General features: G+C 35.5%; 1 protein-coding gene and 1 pseudogene across 4 annotated transcripts in view; one reads left to right on the top strand and one right to left on the bottom strand.

Moving 5' to 3' along the window:
- CAMSAP2 (calmodulin regulated spectrin associated protein family member 2) overlaps positions 1 to 22,500 on the bottom strand; it is a 113,308-nt gene that overhangs the window by 21,393 nt on the left and 69,415 nt on the right. For 2 of the 4 annotated variants that reach the window (XM_010348844.3, XM_003938249.4), the window contains exons 5-7: positions 10,547 to 10,579; positions 6,775 to 6,916; positions 6,272 to 6,411 (exon numbers count right to left, since the gene is read on the bottom strand). In XM_010348844.3, the coding sequence (XP_010347146.2) occupies positions 6,272 to 6,411; positions 6,775 to 6,916; positions 10,547 to 10,579 (315 nt within the window). The remainder of the gene's footprint in view (positions 1 to 6,271; positions 6,412 to 6,774; positions 6,917 to 10,546; positions 10,580 to 22,500) is intronic. The other 2 variants (XM_003938251.4, XM_003938250.4) reach the window with 1 other exon arrangement.
- Positions 33 to 3,079, top strand: LOC141581066 (protein MIX23 pseudogene; annotated as a pseudogene).

Genomic DNA, 22,500 nt, shown 5'->3' on the forward strand with positions numbered 1-22,500 from the left:
GAATCTATGCATTAAAAAAAAGAACAGTCAGCAAAACATCAAAACATTGACAGAATATTTCTGAGTAATAAGATTACTGTGATTTCTATTTTTTCCTTAAACTTATCTTTATTGTATACTTTCTAAAGCCAAAGAATAAAATTGGTTTTTAAGTACTGGTGCTAGGTTCCATTTTACTAGCATAGTTAACTGTAAGCTGACTATATTTTGGAAAAATACTGCTTAAGTGCTCAATAATTATCTGTCGACAGGAAGTAAGCTAATATTTTAAGGACTTTGGTAAGATAGTCATCCTAATAACTAATTGTCCTGTATTTGGCCACAAGGTATCAGTACAGTGAGAAATAATTTTCCCAGTAATTAAAGCTCATGAAGATTATGTCTTTCTAAATTTATGATGATTAAAAAGCAATAAATCTGTCACCATATTTCACGAATGATCCAAATTAATTTCATTTAAAAGCTGCTTCTTTCCTTCTTTTAGTTAAGATGGTCATAAGGCTACATATACTTGTCCCAAAAGCCCCTTCAGCTGATAAACAACTTCAGCAAAGTCTCAGGATATAAAATCGATGTACAAAAATCACTAACATTCCTATACACCAACAACAGTCAAGCTGAGAGCCAAATCAGGAATGGAATCTCATTCACAACTGGTACAAAAAGAATAAAACACCTAGGAATACAGCTAACCAGGGAAATAAAAGATCTCTACAAGGAGAAATACAAAACACTGCTCAAAGAAATCAAATGGAAAAACATTCCATGCTCATGGATAAGAAGAATCAACATTGTTAAAATAGCCATACTGCCCATATCAATGTATAGATTTAATGCTATTCCCATTAAACTACCAATGATATTCTTCATAGAGCTAAAAAAATAAAAATAAAAAAAAAAACAAAAAAACCTATTTTAAAAATCACATTGAACCAAAAAAGAACCTGAATAGCCAAGGAAATCCTAAGCAAAAAGAACAAAGCTGGAGGCATGATGCTACCTGACTGCAAACTATATTACAGGGCTACAGTAAGCAAAACAGCATGGCACTGGTACAAAAATGGAACAGAATAGCGAGCCCAGAAATAAGGCCACGTATCTCTGACCATATGATCTTTGAAAAAGCTGGACCAAAGCAAGCAATGGAGAGGGCTCCCTATTCAACAAATGGTAGTGGGATAACAGTCTAGCCATATGCAGAAGATTGAAAAAAGATGCCTTCCTTACACCATATGCAAAAATTAACTAAAGATAGATTAAAGAATTAAATATAAACCCAAAACTATAAAAACCCTGGAAGAAAACCTAGGCACTAACATTCTTGACATAGGAATGGGCAAAGATTTCATGACAAAGGTGCCAAAAGAAATTGCAACATAAGCAAAAGCTGACAAATAAGATCTAATTAAACTAAAAGCTTCTGCACAGCAAAAGACACTACCAACAGTGTGAACAGAGAGCTTACAGAATGGGATAAAATTTTTGCAACTATGCATCTGATAAAGGCCTAACATCCTGCATCTATAAGGACCTGAAACACATTTACAAGATAAAATTAACCCAATTAAGAAGTGAGCAAAGGACATGAACAGACACTTTTCAAAACAGGACACAGACATACATGCGGTCAACAAGCATATGAAGAAAGGCCCAATATCACAGATGATCAGAGAAATGCAAATCAAAACCACAATGAGATACCATCTCACAAGAGTCAGGATGCCTATTATTAAAAAGTCAAAAAATAATAGGTGCTGACGAAGTTGCGGAGAAAAAGGAACACTTACACACTGTTGGTGGGAGTGTAAACTAGTTTAACCATTGTGGAAAACAGTGTGGTGATTCCTCAAAGACCTAAAAACAGAAATACCATTCAACTCAGCAATCCCATTACTGGGTATATATAGCCCAAAGGAACATAGATCGTTCTACCAAAAAGACACATGTTTGTGTATGTTCACCGCAGCACTATTAACAATAGCCAAGTCCAATATGGCGGCACCCAGTGGTGTGAACTGTGAGTTCACCAAGTTCCAGGAATTACTCAAGGTGATGAGGACAAGTACGACAGAATAGTACATGAATTAAACACTACAGTTCCAACAGCTTCCTTTGCAGGGAAAATTGATGCCAGCCTAATCTGTGAACAACTTTATGAGTCTTTGATGGCAGCTCATGCCAGTAGAGACAGAGTCATAAAAAACTGTGTAGCCAAGATGTCAGAAGTAGTAAAAAACCTTCAAGAAGAGAGGGAAAAGAATTTGGATGCTTTAATGTTATTAAAGCAACTTAGAAAAGAGCAGACAAAGTTGAAATGGATGCAGTCAGAACTGAATGTTGAAGTGGTAAATGACAGGAGCTGGAAGGTGTTTACTGAACGCTGCCAAATTCACTTCAAGCCTCCAAAGAATGAATAAAGAGAGGTAACTTTTTTTTTTTTTTAAAGGACTGGGTCATGTCATAGAGCTAAGCATGACAGGTATCAACAGGGTGGGCTTCTTAGGATGATTTCTGAGCCACCAGTCCAAGACTTTTGTTAATTTCAGCCCCACTTAGCCAAGACCTCAAATACGCATATTTCTGATAATTATGGAGAAATCAACTGCTATTTTACATTGATTCTGTAAAAAAAAAGTTTTTGTAACTACTAAAATAATTTTCTGACTCAGTGTAAAAAAACAACAACAATAGCCAAGACATGGAATCATCCTAAATGCCCATCAAGGGTAGACTGGATAAAGCAAATGTGGTACATATACACCATGGAATACTATGCAGTCATAAAAAAAGAACAAAATCATGTTCTTTGCAGGAACATGGGTAAAGTTAGAGGTCATTATCCTTAGCAAACTAACGCCAAAACAGAAAACCACATACCACATGCTCTCACTTAGATGATGAAAACACATGGACAGAAAGAGGAGAACAACAGAAACTGCCGCCTATCCACAAGATCTAATAAGGAAATGGAAGGAGGGAGAGGATCAGAAGTAACTGATGGGTATTAGGCTTAATACCTGGGTGATGAAATAAAAATCTACACAATAAACTCCTAAAACACAAGTTTACCAATGTAACAAATCTGTACATGTACATCTGAACTTAAGCTAAAAGCTTAAAATAATACTGAATTCAAAAAAAAGATATTCAAATGAAGTCAAAGCTTTGTTTCTAATAAGTAAAGAATATAGAAAGTGACCAAAGCCTTTTCTGTAGATTATCATCTAGTTTAAATATACCTAATTTAAGAAAATACTTTTATATGGATCATATCCAGACAAAACTGATCTAAACATCAGGGCTGTACATTACGTATTGGAAGTCCAAAGTATACCACATACCAAATTAAACAAATCTTACGTCTCCATGTATTTAATGAGTCAGTTTTTTTCCTTTGAGATTATAGAAGTAGCATTTAAATTTTTAGCTGATAAACAATGCTGGTATTGCTTGAAAATATCAGAAAAAACATTATAAGATATATATGGAAATATCTCCTAACTTTTATTCTGATACAAATGGCAAGGGTGTAAACCTTCAACATTAATTAAAAAAATTTTTTTTTGATATAGCAGACACGAGAGACTAGGTACAACTTCAGGTCAGTAGGAGTAGTGGCTTATTTTGGAAATGCCTTTCCCACTGGCTCTATCATTTACCCTGCTGTTTAATTTACTGCTTCATCCCCAAAGCTGAGAAAGGGTCCAGCACATGGAGAAACTCAGTAAGTATCTGTTGATGAATAAATAAATGACCAAATCCCCAGGCCCAGCACAGTGTCTAGCACGTAATAGTTTCTTGCTAAAATATTTTTCAAATATTAGTGTGGGTCCTGAAATGTTCTAAAAAAGTTATAATAATCTCCAATTTGGGCCATTTTATATTTTTCTGACAAACTTGTTTAATGCACCTTTCTTTTCATCTCAGTAACTTTTACACACTTGCATTCTGTAGTTTCTTCAAACAGTGTCTTAAATTAGGGCTTGGTTCCAATGATGCACATAGGACGCTTGGTATCTGGAGTAGCTGCAAACAAATCCTAAAATTCTTCAAAAGCAATAGATGTATCCAGTTAGCTTTCCCATTTCAAATGGTCTACCAGAACAAAAACTGCATCCACGGCGTCTGCCTGAGTTCATGAAACATGCATATGATACCCACCATGTTTTTAGCAAGAGCAAATATTGAACTTCAAATAAATTACCATTTTAAACACTTTTTTTTTTAACCTTTAATAATTAAAAGAGAAAGCCCCTATGGTTTTCGTTTTGTTTTTGGTGATGGGGTCTTGCTTTGTCACCCAGGTTGGAGTGCAGTCATGCAATCACGGCTCACTGCAGCCTCAGCCTCCTAGGTTCAAGCAATCCTCCAACATCAGCCTCCTGAGTAGCTGGGACTACAGGTGTGTCCCACCACGCCTGGCTAACTTTATTTTCTGTAGAGATAAAAGTCTCACTATGCTGCCCAGGCTGGTCTCAAACTCCTGGACTGAAGCCATTCTCCTGCCTTGTCCTCCCAAAAGGCTGGAATTACAGGCATGAGCCACCACTCCCAGCCTAAAGTTTTTATATTGTAGATCAGTATTTCATAAGTTAATATGGCTCAACCAGAAAACATTTCTGATTTCTGAATTGACTTTATATTATTGACTCACATAAAATACAACACTAATATTACTAAAATAATATCTGGAGCATAATAATTCTTGAAGTATTAAAAATAATAGTATTCATAACACAACTTTTCAAAATTGGGAATGGAATGATTTTTCAAAAACCTATTCATGATGATGATGATGATGATGATGATTTTTTTGAGATATAGTCTTATGTCATCCAGGCTGGAATGCAGTGGTGCCATCTCAGCTCACTGCAACCTCTGCCTCCCAGGTTCAAGTGATTCTCCTGCCTTAACCTGTAGAGTAGCTGGGACTACAGGTGCACACCACCACGTCTGACTGATTTTTCTATTTTTAGTAGAGGTGAGGTTTCACTATGTTAGCCAGGCTGGTCTCAAAATCCTGGTCTCAGTGATCTGCCCACCTCGGCCTCCCAAAGTGCTAAGATTACAGGTGTGAGTCACCATGCCTGGCCATGGTTATTATTTTTAACATTTAACATCAGATGTAAATAAAATATATTCAACCTAAAATTAAAAGTGACAAATTTCAGATAGTCTGATAGCTAAAGAACAATTACATATAATCTAGTGAGAATAAACTAAATTTCAATTTAATGTTCAATGACTCATTATACACATAAAAATGCGCAAGAATACCGTATCATTTCATGTAACTATACATATCACATATTAATGCATAATGGTAGTTAACTAGTACATAATCTTACTTTTTAATTAATTTTTTAATTAAAAATTAAAAATTCTTTAAGAAAAAGAAAGTTCATTATTTATAAAGAATGTTACTATTTGTAAGCATGGTCCAGAAACATTTAATGGCTTATTCTCTATTTTGCAAACGTTAAGACAACAGATCAATTTTGTACATGATTTTCTTTTTTCTTTTTTTGAGATAGTGCCTGGCTCTGTTGCTCAGGCTAGGGTGCAGTGGAATCTCAGCTCACTGCAACCTCTGCGTTCCAGACTCAAGCAATCCTCCCACCTCAGCCTCCCAAGTAGCTGGGACCACAAGCATATGCCACGATACCCAGCTAATTTTTGTATTTGTTGTAGGGATGGGGTTTCACCATGTTGCTCAGTCTGGTCTTAAAACTCCTGAGCTCAGGTGTTCTACCAACCTCGGCCTCCCAAAGTGCTGGGATTACAGGCACAAGTCATTACATCTGGCCAATTGTGTACATGACTTTAAGTTTGGCTTTACACTATAAAAGAAACTTGTAGCTAATAAGTGTATTTAAAAACATAAAATAAAGATAAAAATCAAACAAAAACTGTTTCTTCAAAAGCTCTTTTGACTGATATAGTTGATCAATAAACTTAAAGTTGCTAGGTCACTTATATATCTTGTTCTATGGTTTATTTTTTATTTTTAAAATTTTATTTATTTACTTATTTTTTGAGACAGGGTCTTGCTCTGTTGCCCAGGCTGGAGTGCAACGGCACAATCATGGCTTGCTGCAGCCTCAACCTCCTGAGCTTAATTAAGCATTCCCCCCACCCTGTCCTCCCAAAGTACTGCAATTACAAGCATGAACCACTGTGCCTGGCCTTGTTTTACTATTATTTTTTTAAACAACAACAACAACAACAAATTTTAACAAAGCAAAGGGAAAAAAAGAATACTTTAATTTACCTTTATGGATGAAGCAGCATAGAGCATATCTTCCAGGGTGAAATGGCAACACTGGTTCAAGTATTCTTGGCAAAATTCTTGAATCAGCTGCAGATTATACAGGCTATCAGCCAAAGACATAGTTTCTTTCAAACAAATATCTTCAAATAAGAAAAGAGTAAGGTGGTAACTTTGGATTAATTTGATAATAAATATTTTATATCCATCTTGTAATTAGTACAAATATACAATTCTGGTTAACAAACATACATTTATAAATATAGTAGTTATTATACAGAAAGACTTAGAAACCAAGCACTATTTTTTTAAACTACCTCCCTTAGAATTATATATAACTATTCTTTTTTTAAAAAGTCTTCATTACTTATTAAATAATATTGTCTTTTTTTTTTTTTTGAGACAGGGTCTCACTCTGTTACCTAGGCTGGAGGGCAAAATAATATTGTCTTAAATATTGGTTACCATCTGTCTACAGTTCAGAAATATTAAACCAGAACACTTACCCTCTAATCTGACAACATCAGGACAGTAAAAATGAATAAGGGCAGCTAATGCACAGCCATCTGTCCCATCTTTCAACAAATTTTCTACCAATGGAATGCAAGGCAGCTGCTTAAGCAATGTTTGCTCTTTCCTATAACGAGCCTATAATATAAAAAAAAGACATGAAAATAAATGAGTACTAAGCAATGCATAGGAAAAAATCAGTACCATAAATTCTAATGTATCAGTAATAAAATAAATCATGAGAAATAAGACCACTCACCAATACTCCTTTTTTCTAAATAACGCTAGGTATTACCAAAGTTAAACACACACAACAGCTATAGTTTTGAAGCTTATACTGCTAATTTATGACATTTAGCTTAAATATTTCAATATAAAAGCATCACAAAACAGATTTTGAACACTTTGCATCCAAATAATCAGTTTTCCTCTTTTGAGATAATAAAATTCATCTACTTCAATGTCAGACTTAATTTAGACTGAAAGTTCTTATATGGGAAGAGCAAAAATACCATTCAAGTAGAAAGTAATCAAAATAAGGGGGAAGACAGAAGAATATACCATTCTTAAAAGAAATTTGAGGAACTGGAATAGTATCACCAAGACATTCTGGGTTATCATTTAAATGCCGAGGCAGCACAAATAGTTAACAACTTTGAAAGTAAAAAAAAAAAAAAAAAAAACCCTCCCAACTTAAGTTTCATTGAACTAATAATTGAGCAAGTATATGGGTTCTTGCTCCCCCTCAGAAAAAGAGAAGAAACCTTTGTTTTCTAAAGGTTGCTTGGTGTGGCTAGATAGAAAGTTTTAAAGTAGTTCTCTAAAAACTGAGACATGCTGTAAAAGTAGTTAAGAGAACAAAAAAGTCTTAGGTCAGATTACCAGGATTCAGACCCTGGTTCTGCCATTTATTAGTTTTGTGATCTTGAACAAATTACTTAAACTCTCATTTCTCATTTTCCATCTGAAAACTGGGGTAATAATACTGACTTCATAGAACCACTGGAAGATTAAGTAAAATGATGGACACACACTGTTATGCACCCTGCTGGGCACACAGCAAACAATCAATAAAGGTCAGCTATTATTAGCTGTTAGCTCTTCTAAAGCCAAGAAAAATAATGCTGAAGATTTACTGAATGTACACATTAAAGTATTTTATTAGCAAAATTTGTAAGTTACTGATAGCTTTTTAAAAGGTTATCAAAACTAATTTTTCTTCTAATTCCGTCTAAATTGGTCATCTCTATATTTTATGATTAAAATATAATGAGATAAAACACTTGTGAGAATAAAAATAGAAAAATAAAAATTTATTGAAAGAGAACACTTAACATTTGGTAGTGAAGTTAGATTTCTTTTCAATGCTCTCTCTCAGAAAAGCATCAGCATTAATGAAGAAGGAGATGCTTATTACTGCATTTCTCTCACTGGCTACCCAAGGACAAAATTCACAAAACATGTTTTCCTCTTGAAGATTTTTGAAGGTTCCTATTAATTAGTGCATAACAGACTATGTATTTAAGAGTACATCCCTAATTCAGGGGGTAACTGTATTTAGAAAAAAATTACTTGCAGGTACTATATAGATTCTTTAATTGATTACAATTTTTACATAATCCTTAGAAAAATTCCTCACTTTGCTGCTAAGAGACAGTTTAAAATCAACCATGGGGAGGGAAAGGAAAGGAAGAAAGAAAAAAGAAATCAACCAGTACAGTGGTATGTTCTAGGCTTAAGCTGCCTTTCTCACAATTAGTACTGTTCCAGATCCTTACACTCTTTTCTTTGGTTATCTAGGATCAAAACAGTCTGCCTCTTGGATATCCTCTAAATTGGGCTGGGACTAGTAGTTTGTTTTCAGTCTATGACCTCCGTTGGACTGAGCCAAGCACCCAGGGTCATGGAAAGAAATGAATTATGTGATTTGTTCTACTCCCTCCTGCAAAGTAGCACTTCTGTACAAGGTGTGTGTGCAAACAACCAAATGTACACACATACATACACACATATACACACAGCTTTATATGACATTAGCCATAAATATCTATGGATAAGACTAGACAATCAGAGAATTATGAATGGCATGTCAAAACATTTTCCTAAAGATTATATTCTAGAAGATACATTAGGTTAAACCAACTTTAAATCTTGAGATTATGTGCAACTCTCAGAAGGTTCATCTGCAATTCATGAAAGAGACTTTTATATATGCTTTATAAACTCACTGCATGGAAACACGCCTTTTCTTTCTGCAAACTTAGAAGTTTGGCATTTAGATGGAATATCCTATATTTTTATATTTCAACATTATGGTATATTTCTTTTCTTTTAAGAAACAGCATCTCGCTCTATCACCTAGGCTGGAATGCAGTGGCACGATCATGGCTCACTACAGCGTCGACCTCCTGAACTTAGTTGATTCTCCCATCTCAGCCTCTTCAGTAGCTGGAACCACAAATGTGCACCACTATGCTTGCCTAATTTTTGTATTTTTTGTAGAGACGAGGTTTTGCCAAGTTGCCTAGGCTGGTCTCAAACTCCTGGGCTCAAGGGATCTGCCTGTCTGGGCCCCTCAAAGTGTGGGATTATGTGTGTGAGCCACTGCATCTGGCTATTATGGTATATTTCTACACTTGATATTAGCCAAAAGGCTGAGAAGTGATATTATGGTATATTTCTAAATCAGAGTTTTATTCTTGAGGGTGTAAAATAGTTCTTAAGTGGTTTTACACACCCATCCCCATATTTAAATCTGAAAGATCAATCTTAATTTAAATCAAATCAGAATATGGTTTTGGTCTACTAACTACTGGTGAGGTCACAGAAAACCTTCTGCTTTTTAAATCACAAAAAATGTGAAGTGTCATCTACAATTCAACCTGAAAATGAAACAATTTTGTGAAAAATATAATTTTAAAAAATGGAGATGGGGTTTCAATATGTTGTTCAGAATGGTCTTGAACTCCTGGGCTCAGGCAATCCTCCCACCTTGGCCTCTCAAAGTGCTAGGATTACAGGTGTGAACCACCACACCCAGCCACAAAGATGATTTTTATTATTATTTATTTATTTATTTCTTTAGAGATGAAATCTCACTCTTGTCCCCCAGGCTGGAGCGCAATGGTGCGATCTTGGCTCACTGTAGCCTCCACCTCCCGAGTTCAAATCATTCTCCTGCCTCAACTTCCTGAGTAGCTGGGATTACAGGCGCTTGACACTACACACAGCTAATTTTTGTATTTTTAGTAGAGACACGGTTTCGCCATGTTGGCCAGGTTGGTGTCGAACTCCTGACCTCAGGTGATCTGCTCGCCTCAGCCTCCCAAAATGCTGGGATTACAGGCATGAGCCACCACACCCCGCCCACAAAGATGATTTTAAATCCAGACAATTTATACTTGCAATTCAAATTCATATTTACTAAAATTATTTAAATTAATGAGAAGCTACACCCGTACTTTTTTTTTTTATCCTACTTACTGATAGTCTCTGAATACTGACAAGATTAGCAATAGTATGTTTACCGTATAGTCTCTGAATACTGACAAGATTAGCAATAGTATGTTTACCCTTTAAATTATTTTTAGAACTCTAAACCTTGGCTAAATCTTTTATCTTTCCATAGTACATGACAAAATACCTTAAAATCCAATCTCTATTCAGTGACTAACAGAGTTACATAAAACAACTTTACCAGCAAGACAAACAATACCATTCTACAATTACAATTCCGGAAAGCAAACTGAAGTAGCTGAGCAAACTTACTGGAACCAGTTTCCAAAACCATTTGGAAGGAGACTTCAGAGGAAGCAGCGGGGGAGGGGAAAAAGGGGAAAGCAAAAGGTAAGGGGAAAATTCATCAGAATTATCTTCAATTAACAAATTATAGTAAAGCTTTTGATAGCGGAGTTCCAAGTTTATAGTTCTCATGACATATGTTAATAGTTTAGTTAAAATATGTAGGTTGCTAATGATAAAGATCGGCATCTTCTCCTGTACCTCTCCTCTCCCCGTACAGATACTCAGTTTATGATAGCTAGAATATGCTGTATACTTTAGCAGCAAAAATTTTATTTCTGAGTTTTGGAATCATATACCATATTAAAAAATAAATCTACGTCACAAAAGGGAAGTAAAAAGATTCTACAGCTAGGTTTGCAATCTAATTCTTAGGTATTAGTAGACTGTAACTGATAAAGCAATATTCTCCCCCAAAAAGCAAAGTAGAACAATAATTTCAATAAAAACAAGTATAAAGCAAAGAATAATATAGTAGAATATATCAAGATTATCATTTCTTTCACTATATAAAAAGTTTCTTTTAATTAACAGAAAAAAACCTATTTGGCAATTGTTACCAGTTAAGCAAGTAACTACTCACATAAACAGAATATAAACGTTATTAAGTTTACTATCTAGGGCTGTCCCAAAGAACCTAATTTTCTTCTTTAAAAAAGCGAATATAATAAACCCATAATTTCAGATAACATGAATTAATAATTTGTGATTGTTTACCTTTGTATTTGCTAAAACAATTTCTAGCTCTGACTTAATATTTGTTGAAGTGAACCAAAGTAAATAGGATCTGAGTTAAAATTCACACTCAAAATTTTTATGTATAAAGTTTTTCCTGTATACATCAACAGAAAAATAAGATTATTTAGAAAAACATGAATAAAGTTATTTTCAAGAACTTTAAGAATTAGAAAAATGTCACCTGAAGAATCAGAAATATACCAGTTTCCTATATATAGCATAAAATTTTTCTTATAGCAGCAGGAAGAATAGCCTCAGTAATTTTGTGGCATGTATTTAAATCTCCCATTTAACTGGATATTTTTGGCAGCTGCAGTTACAATAGCCACAGAGGAGGACCAAAGAGCAGGAAGCCACTGAAAACGTGCCAGGGTTTCTAATTTGTAACCGAAATTTTAAAAGACAGGGATTTTTTTGTTTTCTGGACTAGAAGAACCCATTAAATAGAAACTGGTGGTAACAAGAAATCATTGTGGACTCTTCCTAGCAGCAGGTGTACAAAGGAGTCTCGACCGGTTCAAGTTATTCCGTATTTCTTGTAAAATATGCAATAATTGGATTTTAAATTTTTTTTACTAATTCAGACTGCTCTGGCCTTTCTCTTGCCCTTCCATTGATCTAAATTGGTAACAGCAATCCTCTTAGGGGAAAACAGAAGCCCACAGACTGGCTGTTTGAAGGAAATTAGCGTAAGTTCCTTGCTGAAGAATAACTCCATTTCTGAAGTGATCAGCAACTATCCTTTCGGTTTTCAGGGAAGAATCAGGCAAACTGCAACATCAAATCCTGTTTTAAGATGTAAATAATCATAAGGACAAAGGATTTCCCCCCACCTTTTTCCTTTTTACCAGGACCACCAGGCAAGAAACAAGTATTTTTATAAAAACCATGGACAACAGGTGAAAAAACTTTTATTAAGTTTCCACTGGCAAGGGGGTCAACCTGGGCAGTCCAGATTTTCTGGAATAGTTCTAATTTCAAGTACTCTTTTCAATTGTCTTTATAATACATGTTTGGCTCACCCTAAATTTTGGCTAGTTGTTTTAGGACCTGCCATTAATACCCTCCAAATAGTTCATGTCTTCCTTTGGGTAGCTACAACATTCTGGAAAGGTAGAATAATTCCTGAACTACCTCTAGGTGCTCTCAAGACCATTCTAGGAAGATACTGGTTTGGTGTGGCCTTTTTGGAGACCTCAAGAAGTTGAGAGTTAATCATGGCTGTGACTTGTCACTGCATGACTTGTTAACTTGTTAGATTTAATTTAATTTTTTTTTTATTTAATTTTTTTTTTTTTTTTCAGGACAGTCTCCCTCTGTCACCCAGGCTGGAAGGCAGTGGTGCAATCTCAGCTCACTGCAACCTCCATCTCCCAGATTCAAGCGATTCTCCCACCTCAGCCTCCCGGGTAGCTGGAACAGCAGGAATGCACCACTATACTTGGCTAATTTTTACATTTTTTAGTAGAGACGTGGTTTTCACCATGTTGGCCAGGTTGGTCTTGAACTCCTGACCTCAAGTGATCCTCCTGCGTCGGCCTCCCAAAGTGCTGGGATTACAAGTGTGAGCCACCACACCTGGCCATTAGAGTTAATCTCTTAACTGTTACAGGTCCAAAAGTTGCACAGAATCACTGATGGAATGTAAAATGGTACAAACTCTTTTGGAGGGGATTTTGTCAATATCTAACAAAAGTACATAGAGTATGCACTTACCCTTCAATCTAGCAATCCAACTTCTAGGAAATTTACCTTGAAAATACGTATCCAAAAATACAAAAGGACATTTGTACATTATTCTGTGTAGCACAATTTGCAATTGCAAGATACTGGAAACTATTTAAATGCCTACACATAGGTATGTGGTTGAAGAAAGTACAGCACATATACGCAACAGAGCAATATGCTGCTTTAAGAAATAATGATAGGCCGCCACGATGCCTCACACCTGTAATCCAAGCACTTTGGGAAGACTAGGTGGGTGAATCACGAGGTCAGAAGTTCGAGGCCAGCCTGGCCAATAGGGTGAAACTCCTACAAAAAAATACAAAAATGAGCCAGGCGTGGTGGCACTCACCTGTAGTCCCAGCTACTCTGGAGGCTGAGGCAGAAGAATCGCTTGAACCCTGAAGGCAGAGGTTGCAGTGAGCCGAGATCGTGTCACTGCACACCAGCCTGGGTGACAGAGCAAGACTCCATCTCAAAAAAAAAAAAAAAAAAAAAAAAAAAAAAGAAGAAGAAGGAAAGAATGACGATCTCTAGAGACTGTATGGAGTGATTTCCAGGATATGCCATTATTGAAAAGAGCAAAGAAGTACAAAATAATTAATATGTTTTGTGTTAGAAAGGAGGAGAAACAAACGTGCACATATGTGCTTGGTCCACTTAAAAGGGCTGGCGGGAGTGCATGTGGACTGGGTAAGGGGTAGAAGAGACAGGGAGGGCACTGATAATTCTCTGAGTATACCATTTACACAGCTCTAACTTTTGGAATTATGTCAATGTTCTACATATTCAAAAAACAAAAGGATGGGGTCAAAAAAGATCACTAAATGGAATGAATACAGAAACCAATTAATGCAAATGTATTTCAAAGGAGTAATATAACCACAGTGAAGGTGGGGGCAGAGGGAAACAACTTAAGAACACGGTACTTTGACTATATACTATTAGTCTGAAAAAAAAGAGAAAAAAAAAAAAAAAAGAACTGCAAACAAATGTTAAACTCTTCTTAGTAGGTTTTTTTTGTTTTTTTTTTTTGTTTTGTTTTGTTTTTGGGACAGAGTCTTGCTCTGTCACCCAGGCTGGAGTGCACTGGCATCATCTCAGCTCACTGCATGCTTTGACTTCCAGGTGCAAGCAATTCTCCTGCCTCAGCCTCCCAAGGAGATGGGATTATAGCCGTGTGCCATCACACTTGGCTAATTTTTGTATTTTTGGTACAGATGGGTTTTCACCATGTTGGCTAGGCTGGTCTTGAACTTCTGACCTCAGTGATCCAAGGACCTCAAGTGATCCACCCGCCTTGGCCTCCCAAAGTGCTGGGATTACAGGGGTGAGCCACCATGCCTGGCCAGTAGGTTATTTTTCATATTGGTATGAGTATAGCAATTCTGAAACTATTTTATATGTATCGTAGAATGGAGCAAATAAGTACAATATATTAATACTGTTGGAAGCCTGAGTTCTCACTGTGCAAGGGGAAGTCCCACATGGAACAGGGGAAGCAAGGAAGAACTCTGTGGAGTTTGACTGGAATTGGAGGTTTGTATATTAACTCATGTTTGTGTATTTTTAAAATTTTATTTCTGAACTCTGTCTACTGAAATAGGGCCTAGAAGTAATGATATTCCTGTAGTAGCGAGCCACTTAGTGCCCAGATTTTACAGTTGCTAAATACTACTTCCATCAAGAAGAATTAAGACTTCTTGAAGAAGTGGCTGATTTTTAGGACCATGGCAAGGAAACTACAAATGAATCTGAAATATCTTGTTGAGCCAGAAATTAAGACAGGCAAAAAAAAAAAAAGCAACACAAAGTAAAAAGAGACGGATGAATGGGGGCATATCAAAAGCACAGGAGTCAGTCTGAAGGGACTCCTGTTGGTTAAATCTGAGACCATTTGAGCATCAAAATAAATAAACAGCTAATTTTAGGTCAAAGAAAGAACAAGATGAGCCTGGAGCACCCTGCAGTGCCAGAAAGTAAGGAAGTGCTCAAAAAACAAAGGATTGGGGCATATTCAAGAGATACCAAACCCAACCCAAAAAAGCTCTCAGTGGCTGATGCTGTGAAGGGGCATATTCAAGAGATACCAAACCCAACTCAAAAAAGCTCTCAGTGGCTGATGCTGTGAACTTTTGAGCAACAAAATAAATAATGCAGTATTTGATAATAACCCAAGTATAAAACATTAATAAGAATACATGAGTCCATACTGATATAAATAAATGATTGAATGTAAAAAATAAATGAGGAAGACACAAATCTTCCTGATAGAAGAATCCTCAATAGTATATGCAGGCGTTCTCCCTTTCAGGGAGTGAGCTTACTTTCCCTCCTTTAGAATGTAGGATGGACTTCGTGACCCACTTCCAAAAATAAGAAGGGAAAACCAGTAAATTTATAATGAAGAAACTTGATGAACACTGTCTTAACCAAGAGATGTATCTTAACCAATGTTAATATCACTAGTGATAAATCATGTTCTTATCATGTACCCCCTCATATGACATCTCTGGTAGTCTTCTCAAAAAACCTGTAACTCGAGCCTAATCATGAGAAACAGCAGACAAACCCAAATTAAGGAACACTACAAAACGCCTGACAAATACTCAAAAAAGGCGTTAGCGGGAAACTGGAGAATCTAAAAAAAAGTCTGTAAGTGTACTCAATAATAATGTACCAATGTTACTTTCTGTTCACAAATGGGCTCTAATTATGTAAGATGTTAACATTGGAGAAAACTGGGTGAAGCTGTACTATCTTTGAAACTTTCCTGTAAATCTAAAATAATTCCATAATTTAAAAAGTAAATACATATGGATAAAAACTGATTATAACTCATTACATATAATAAGAAACCATTAGCTCATTCAGGTAGATGGGTGGAAGAGGATAAACTTGCTTATAACAGAATGCTAACTAATAAACATGTAATAAATGAAAGAGAGTTAGAAAATTACAAATTTGTGACCATCATAGTACATTAATTCAGGTAGGCACACTCAATGAATTCTAAATCTAGGATGAGGGGAAATTTTCAAGACAGGCTATTTACAGTGTTAGAGTAACTCCTTTCAAATTACCCATTATAAAAGGAGAAATAATGTATCTGTCCGCGCTTACCCATAATTTTGCTATCTGCAGTTACTCACAGTCATGGTCTGAAAATGTGAGTGAAAGATTCCAGAAATAAACAACTCGTAAGTTTTAAATTGCATGCTGTTCTGAGTAGTGTGATGAAACCTCATGCTGTCCTATTCCATCCAGCCTGGGAATGGACTCATACCTCTGTCCAGCATTCCATGCTGTATATGCTACCTGCCCATTACTGTATAGGAAAAAACAGTGTTGACAGACTTCAGTACTATCTGAGGTTTCAGGTATGCACTGGTGGTCCTGGAACATATTCTCTGAGAATAAAAGGGGACTAGGGGACTACTGACAACCATGTGGTCAAGAAACCAGAGAATATCTTAATCAACTCATCAAAATGAACATTATCTAGCAGGGGCAAACAGCTATCATGTGCCTCTGGATATCACATTGTGAAAAGGACACAATTTACATAGTATTCCAGCCTGAAAAGCACAACCTTCACCTAATAATGAGGAAATATTAGAAAAAGTCTAATTAAGAAATATTCTATTAAACTGGCCTGATTCTCCAAAAATACCAAGGCCACAAAGAAAAGAAAAGCTAAAGAACTGCTTCAGTTTAAAGAAGACGAGGGATATGATAACTAAATAAATTAATGATAAAATGAGGACATAAAGTATTATACTGACATGTAATTACCTGTACTATTGTTATGGAAGTGAACTGCCTTGTGTTTAGGAAATATACATTGAAATATTAAGGGGTAAAGGGACATAATATATGCAACCTTCTTTCAAATGTGGTAGAACAATTTGTGTGTGTGTGTGTGTGTGTGTGTGTGTGTGTGTGTGTGTAGAGAGAGAGACAGAAAGGGAGACAGAATGATAAAATGTGGCAAACTGTTGAAAACTGATGAATCTGAATACAGAGTTCGAGAATTATTTTTACTATTCTTGCAACTTTTTGTAAGGCTGAAATTATTTCAAAATAAAATAAAAGTTCCTTAAAAGTTATATTAGATCTATACCAATCCAAGTCTTTATAGGGTTTTGTGTCCAAATGCATAAGACTATTAATTTATAAAACTGTTTGAGAACTCTAATGGCTATCATACTCTTACGTAAGCATTAAAACCATGGTACCATTTCTGAATTCAAAAAAATGTTTAAAATGACAAGTCCTCTTCACTATACAAAATGAGTTAATAATGGAACAGGGACATACTCTAGATTGTTGTGTTTCCTGTAAGGGTAAGTAAATTATTATGAAAGAGAAAAGGTAGGTTGATAATAGGGATTTTAAAAAAGGCCAGGTGCAGTAGCTCACACCTGTAATCCCAGCACTTAGGGAGGCTGAAGTGGGTGGATTGCTGGAGCAGTTTTGAGACCAGCCTGCCCAACATGGCAAAACCCCATCCCTTATTAATATGAAGATTTAAAAAAAAAAAAAAAAAAAAGAAATGAATTAGCACTGCCCACAGAAGCCTGTAATCCCAGCACTTTGGGAGGCCAAGGCCGGTGGACTGCTTGAGCTCAGGAGTTCGAGACCAGCCTGGGCAACATGGTGAGACCTTGACTCTACAAAAAGCAAAAAAATTAGGTGGGCATGGTGGCACATGCCTGTAGTCCCAAGCAGTTGGGAGGCTAAGGTGGGAAGATTGTTTGAGCCTGAAGATCGAGGCTGTAAGTGAGCCATGATCTTGCTACTTCATTCCAGTCTGGGCAACAGAGGGAGACCCTGTCTCCAAAAAGGAGACAGAAGCAAGCCTACATATGGATAGATTTGTAATTATAAAACAGAATCTTAAGGGGTAGGATTCAAAACAAAAATTATCTAATTTAGGCAGGCCTAATCTTCACAGTTTATTAACTAAAATAATGGTATAAAATCAAGGTAAATCTAAGAGTCAAATGAAACGATGTATTTGAGAATGAAGTGCTATATTTGAATATTAAGTATTTTATAAATTTATATACATATTAAATAGACAAGTACAAAGTTATAGGTTACAAATTATCGTTTTCTACAGTATGCACTGAAGAACACTAATTCTATGGGATGCTAGTAAAAGTCATTCATAAAACAGTTCAAAGATCAAAATTGTTGGGAAATGGCTAGATAGTTTCCTTGACTGGGCCTTTAATGTACTAAAATGGATGGTGACATTCTTAAAGGGGCAGAGACTAAATAGCATTTCCCAAATGTATTTTACTTCAGAGTCCTCTCAAATAGTACTATTTGAAGAAACAGCATTTGAGGGAGAAAAAAGTGGGTTACAGTTTTTAATTGCTAAGGAATTTTAGTCGAGGGAGAAATTCATAAGGGCTGAATAATCAGGCAAAGAGGTATAAGCATTTACCTACTCTACCACAGGGGGAAAGTGTAGCCTATATTGAGAAACATCCTAAAGTGAAAAGCAATTAGAGCTCTGTGGATATCTTTTCTCCAAAGGTAGTTTCTTCATCTAATTCTTACTCCTGTGTAAAATACCTCACAAATATTTATTTTTAAAAAGTAGCAAATGCCACACTGAGTAAACATGTACCTTTAATACTTTGAGAAACACTGGCTGGGGTGATGTCTCACACTTAACAACCCCAGCACTTTGGGTGGCCAAAGCGGGCAGATTGCCTGAGGTTGGGAGATTAAGACCAACCTGGTCAAGATGGCGAAACTCCATTTCTACTAAAAATATAAAAAAAGAAAAAAAATTAGCCAGGCATGGTGGTGTGTGCCTGTAATCCCAGCTACTGGGGAGGCTGAGGCACGAGAATTGCTTGAACCCAGGAGGCCAAGGTTGCAGTGAGCCGAGATCACGCCACTGCCCTCCAGCCTGGATGACAGAGCGAGACTCCGTTTCAAAAAAAAAAAAAAGTTTAGAAACATTAAACTTCACTCTCTACATAGTTTGTATTAGAATACAAACTCATTAATTCATAGCTCTTTCAAAATTGATCCAGCCAAATTTGTCTACTCAGTAATTCCCACATGTGGCTTCACTTTCAACGTAGTGTTTCTGCTTATATTGTTCCCTATGACATAGTATCATGAAATCTACTAAGGCCCTGTTAAAGTCCACATCCTGCAGAAGGTATTTCTAGATCTTTCATGCAAGCAGTTATCATAAATCTACTAGTAATACATATCTGTATGTAATACATACAGAAAAGTCTATGACAACTATTTACTATTTTTGCCAACCTTTTGTTTTTGTCTCATGTTTACTGTACTGAGAAGGGAAAAACTGAGCATCTTTTTTAATTACAGATTTTAGAAACCATTTAATCCAATCTTTTAATTTTTATAGATTAAAACAACAACAACAACAACAACAAAACCAGGCCCAGAGAGGTCAAGTGCCTTTGTAAAGGTCATGAAGCTATTTAGTGGCAGAACTACTCTGACTTTATATGCAATACTCGTTTGACCAAAGTACTTTATACAAATTCTTCAAAGGAATGAATGTTGGACTTAATGTCATCTTGGCTATAAACTTCAGAAATCTTTCAAGTACAAGTCACCAGATTTAGCAAATAAATACAAGATGCTCACATAATACAAGACAACTGTGCAACTTATACAAAAAAAAATTATCAATTTCTTTGTCATTCAAATTTAATTGGACACCCTAATTTACAGTCAAAAGGAGTATCAGAAGCAAAATGAGAAACTTGGGGGAAAAAAAGAGAAAATAACAGTAAACTGTTTAAACGAAATATTTTCCTAGGACATGACATTATTTAAAATGCCTTTCTCTTAGGATACCAACCAATCTAATGATTAAAAATACATCATCAGAAATACATCATCTAATATCCTAAAGAAATAATTTTGAAATCTTGCATTTCAGTTTAACCCTAATAATATATAGTGAAAGTATTCTTCAATATGTGCACATATTTTACCAACAGTATAGTTATAAAAAGGTATTTCATAAAACAAATTCTATTGGACATCTGAGTTAAGAGTAGTTAGGTAAGGACAAAAGGTAAGATACTTTATTATCCAATACCATGGACTCTGTCTATAGCTGGACAAGCAATAGACAACAGGACTAGGCTCCTGTTAGAAAAGCTGGCTGAAGTAGATGGAAAGAGTTGCGACTTCTTACCAACTACATAGTAATAAGAAAGGGCAAGTTATTTTCTCTCTCATTTGTAAAAGCAGAAAAGGAGCATGAATTTTGCTTTTACAGAATTAAAAATCAAGAATGAAATGATAATATTTCCAGCTAAACCAAGTACATAGTTCAAACGCCAAAAATCCTACTGTTAGGTAACAGAGCAAGATTCCTTTTCCTAGTTTATCCTGTGATAGTGTGTTTCTTCATAATGACAACATCTGAACCTACATTAAGATTATGTGAAATTAACCCTTATTTTGACAATAATATAATTTTCAAAAACAATGGGGAAAAAAAGATAAAATTCATTTGAAAATTAATGGGTAAATGCTATGTATTGCTAAATTAAAAATGTATGCTAATTCAAATATTTAAAAATAATTTGCACAATCATTTATTTATTCACTCAGTCACAAATTCAACAAAAACTGGATGTACAGTTATTATATGCAACTGCATGGAGCTAAGTGCCGTGAAAAAGTAAAAACCATGTAATACAAGTAGTGTCGACATTCCATACAGTTTGTCTTTCTTCAAGATCACTTTATTTGGTTGTTTGAAATACAATCGGCATTTTTTTCATTAAAAAATGTTTTCATTAAAAAATATTGGGCCCTCTGTTATATAAAATCCCCATTTGGTTCATAATATGTATGCAATACAACAGAATTTAATCATCATATATAATAAATGAGATTTCTATAGAGAAATTTCATTCGTCTTATAACTTAGAATCATGCCACCTCAACCTTATTATTGACAAAAGCAAGGAGCAAAATTGAGGGGCAGGATTGTACATATCTCCAAGGCAAAAGTTTCATCTCCTATGGTATCAAAAAGAGTCAGGGAAGGAAGGTGACGAGAAAAGACTAGGGGGCGTAAGAGGGAAGAGGCAAGGACAGAAATCGGCAGGAGCACGAAAATGAACTCCTCTAGGGGATGGGAAAAGAGGAGAATCCCACTCCCATCCACCTTTAGGGGAAAGGACCTCAACACAGTTAGGATGAAGGATGAAGCACAAATCGTATTTTCAGGAGCCAGTCAGTAAACTAGATGGGGGAAAGCACTGTGATCCCAAAACATCAAATGAAGACAAAATTGTACATGGTTCTCCACAAGATTTTTCTATTGTAAAGTTGGTAAGAGACAGAATAGCTTCCCTTTTCCTTCTCTTTTTCCTTCTTTCTCTTTTTATGGAGATATCAGTGACTAATAGAATAAGAATACACCCAAAATAATGGAAGCACTGTGTAATAATAAAGAAACTTTAATCCAAATGGAGAATAAGGTTTCTGAATTATTACAATTTCTACTACCTCAATTCTAATACTATATAACATGTTTAAAGGGCTCCAATTAGAATACATTTTAAAAGACATACAATATACTATATTGTAGAAAATACACTTTTGGTCTTAACATATGACAAACACAAAACTGAGTTTTCAGAGAAGAAAACTTTAAAAGTCTGTTTGAAAATTTTTAAAGAAATCCATGTTAATGTTTCTTCTTTCTTCACAGAATAACCATACTGTACATTTTGAAATTGTAAGTATATATATTATATAAAATTATAAATATGTAATTATATATAAAATATAACATATCATATAAAATATATATAATGTATTTTTATATAGGTAAAAACTTATATATATGTATGTTTTTCTTTGACACATAATATATACATGGTTTTTTTTTTCTTTTTTTTTTGAGACAGAGTCTCCCTCTGTCACCCAGGCTGGAGTACAGTGGCGCAATCTCGGCTCACTGCAACCTCTGCCGAGAGTTCAAGCGATTCTTCTGCCTCCGCCTCCTAAGTAGCTGGAATTATAGGCGCACACCACCATACCTGGCTAATTTTTGTATTTTTAGTGGAGATGAGTTTTCACCGTGTTGATCAGGCTGGTCTCAAACTCACTCCTGACCTCATGATTCAACGGCCTTGGCCTCCCAAAGTGTTGGGATTACAGGCGTGAGCCACTGCAGCCGGCAAAATTCTGGGAATATTGTTTTAAATGTTGGTCAAATGTTGGTCTTGCTGCAAGCCATTATAAAGGCTGAACATTTAAAACTGTTTTCTTGTTGTTTTATACATTTTACTAAAGAAAGACAAACTGTTGCTTTTGACTAAAGAACCTCAGAACTTGAGTTCTAGTCATTAATAATTTTTTTTACAAACCCCATCATCCAATTAACCTTCATTTTTACTTCTATTTACTTAGTGTTTACAGTATGG

The sequence above is a fragment of the Saimiri boliviensis genome, chromosome 14, assembly GCF_048565385.1.
Source record: "Saimiri boliviensis isolate mSaiBol1 chromosome 14, mSaiBol1.pri, whole genome shotgun sequence".
Lineage (NCBI taxonomy): Eukaryota > Metazoa > Chordata > Mammalia > Primates > Cebidae > Saimiri > Saimiri boliviensis.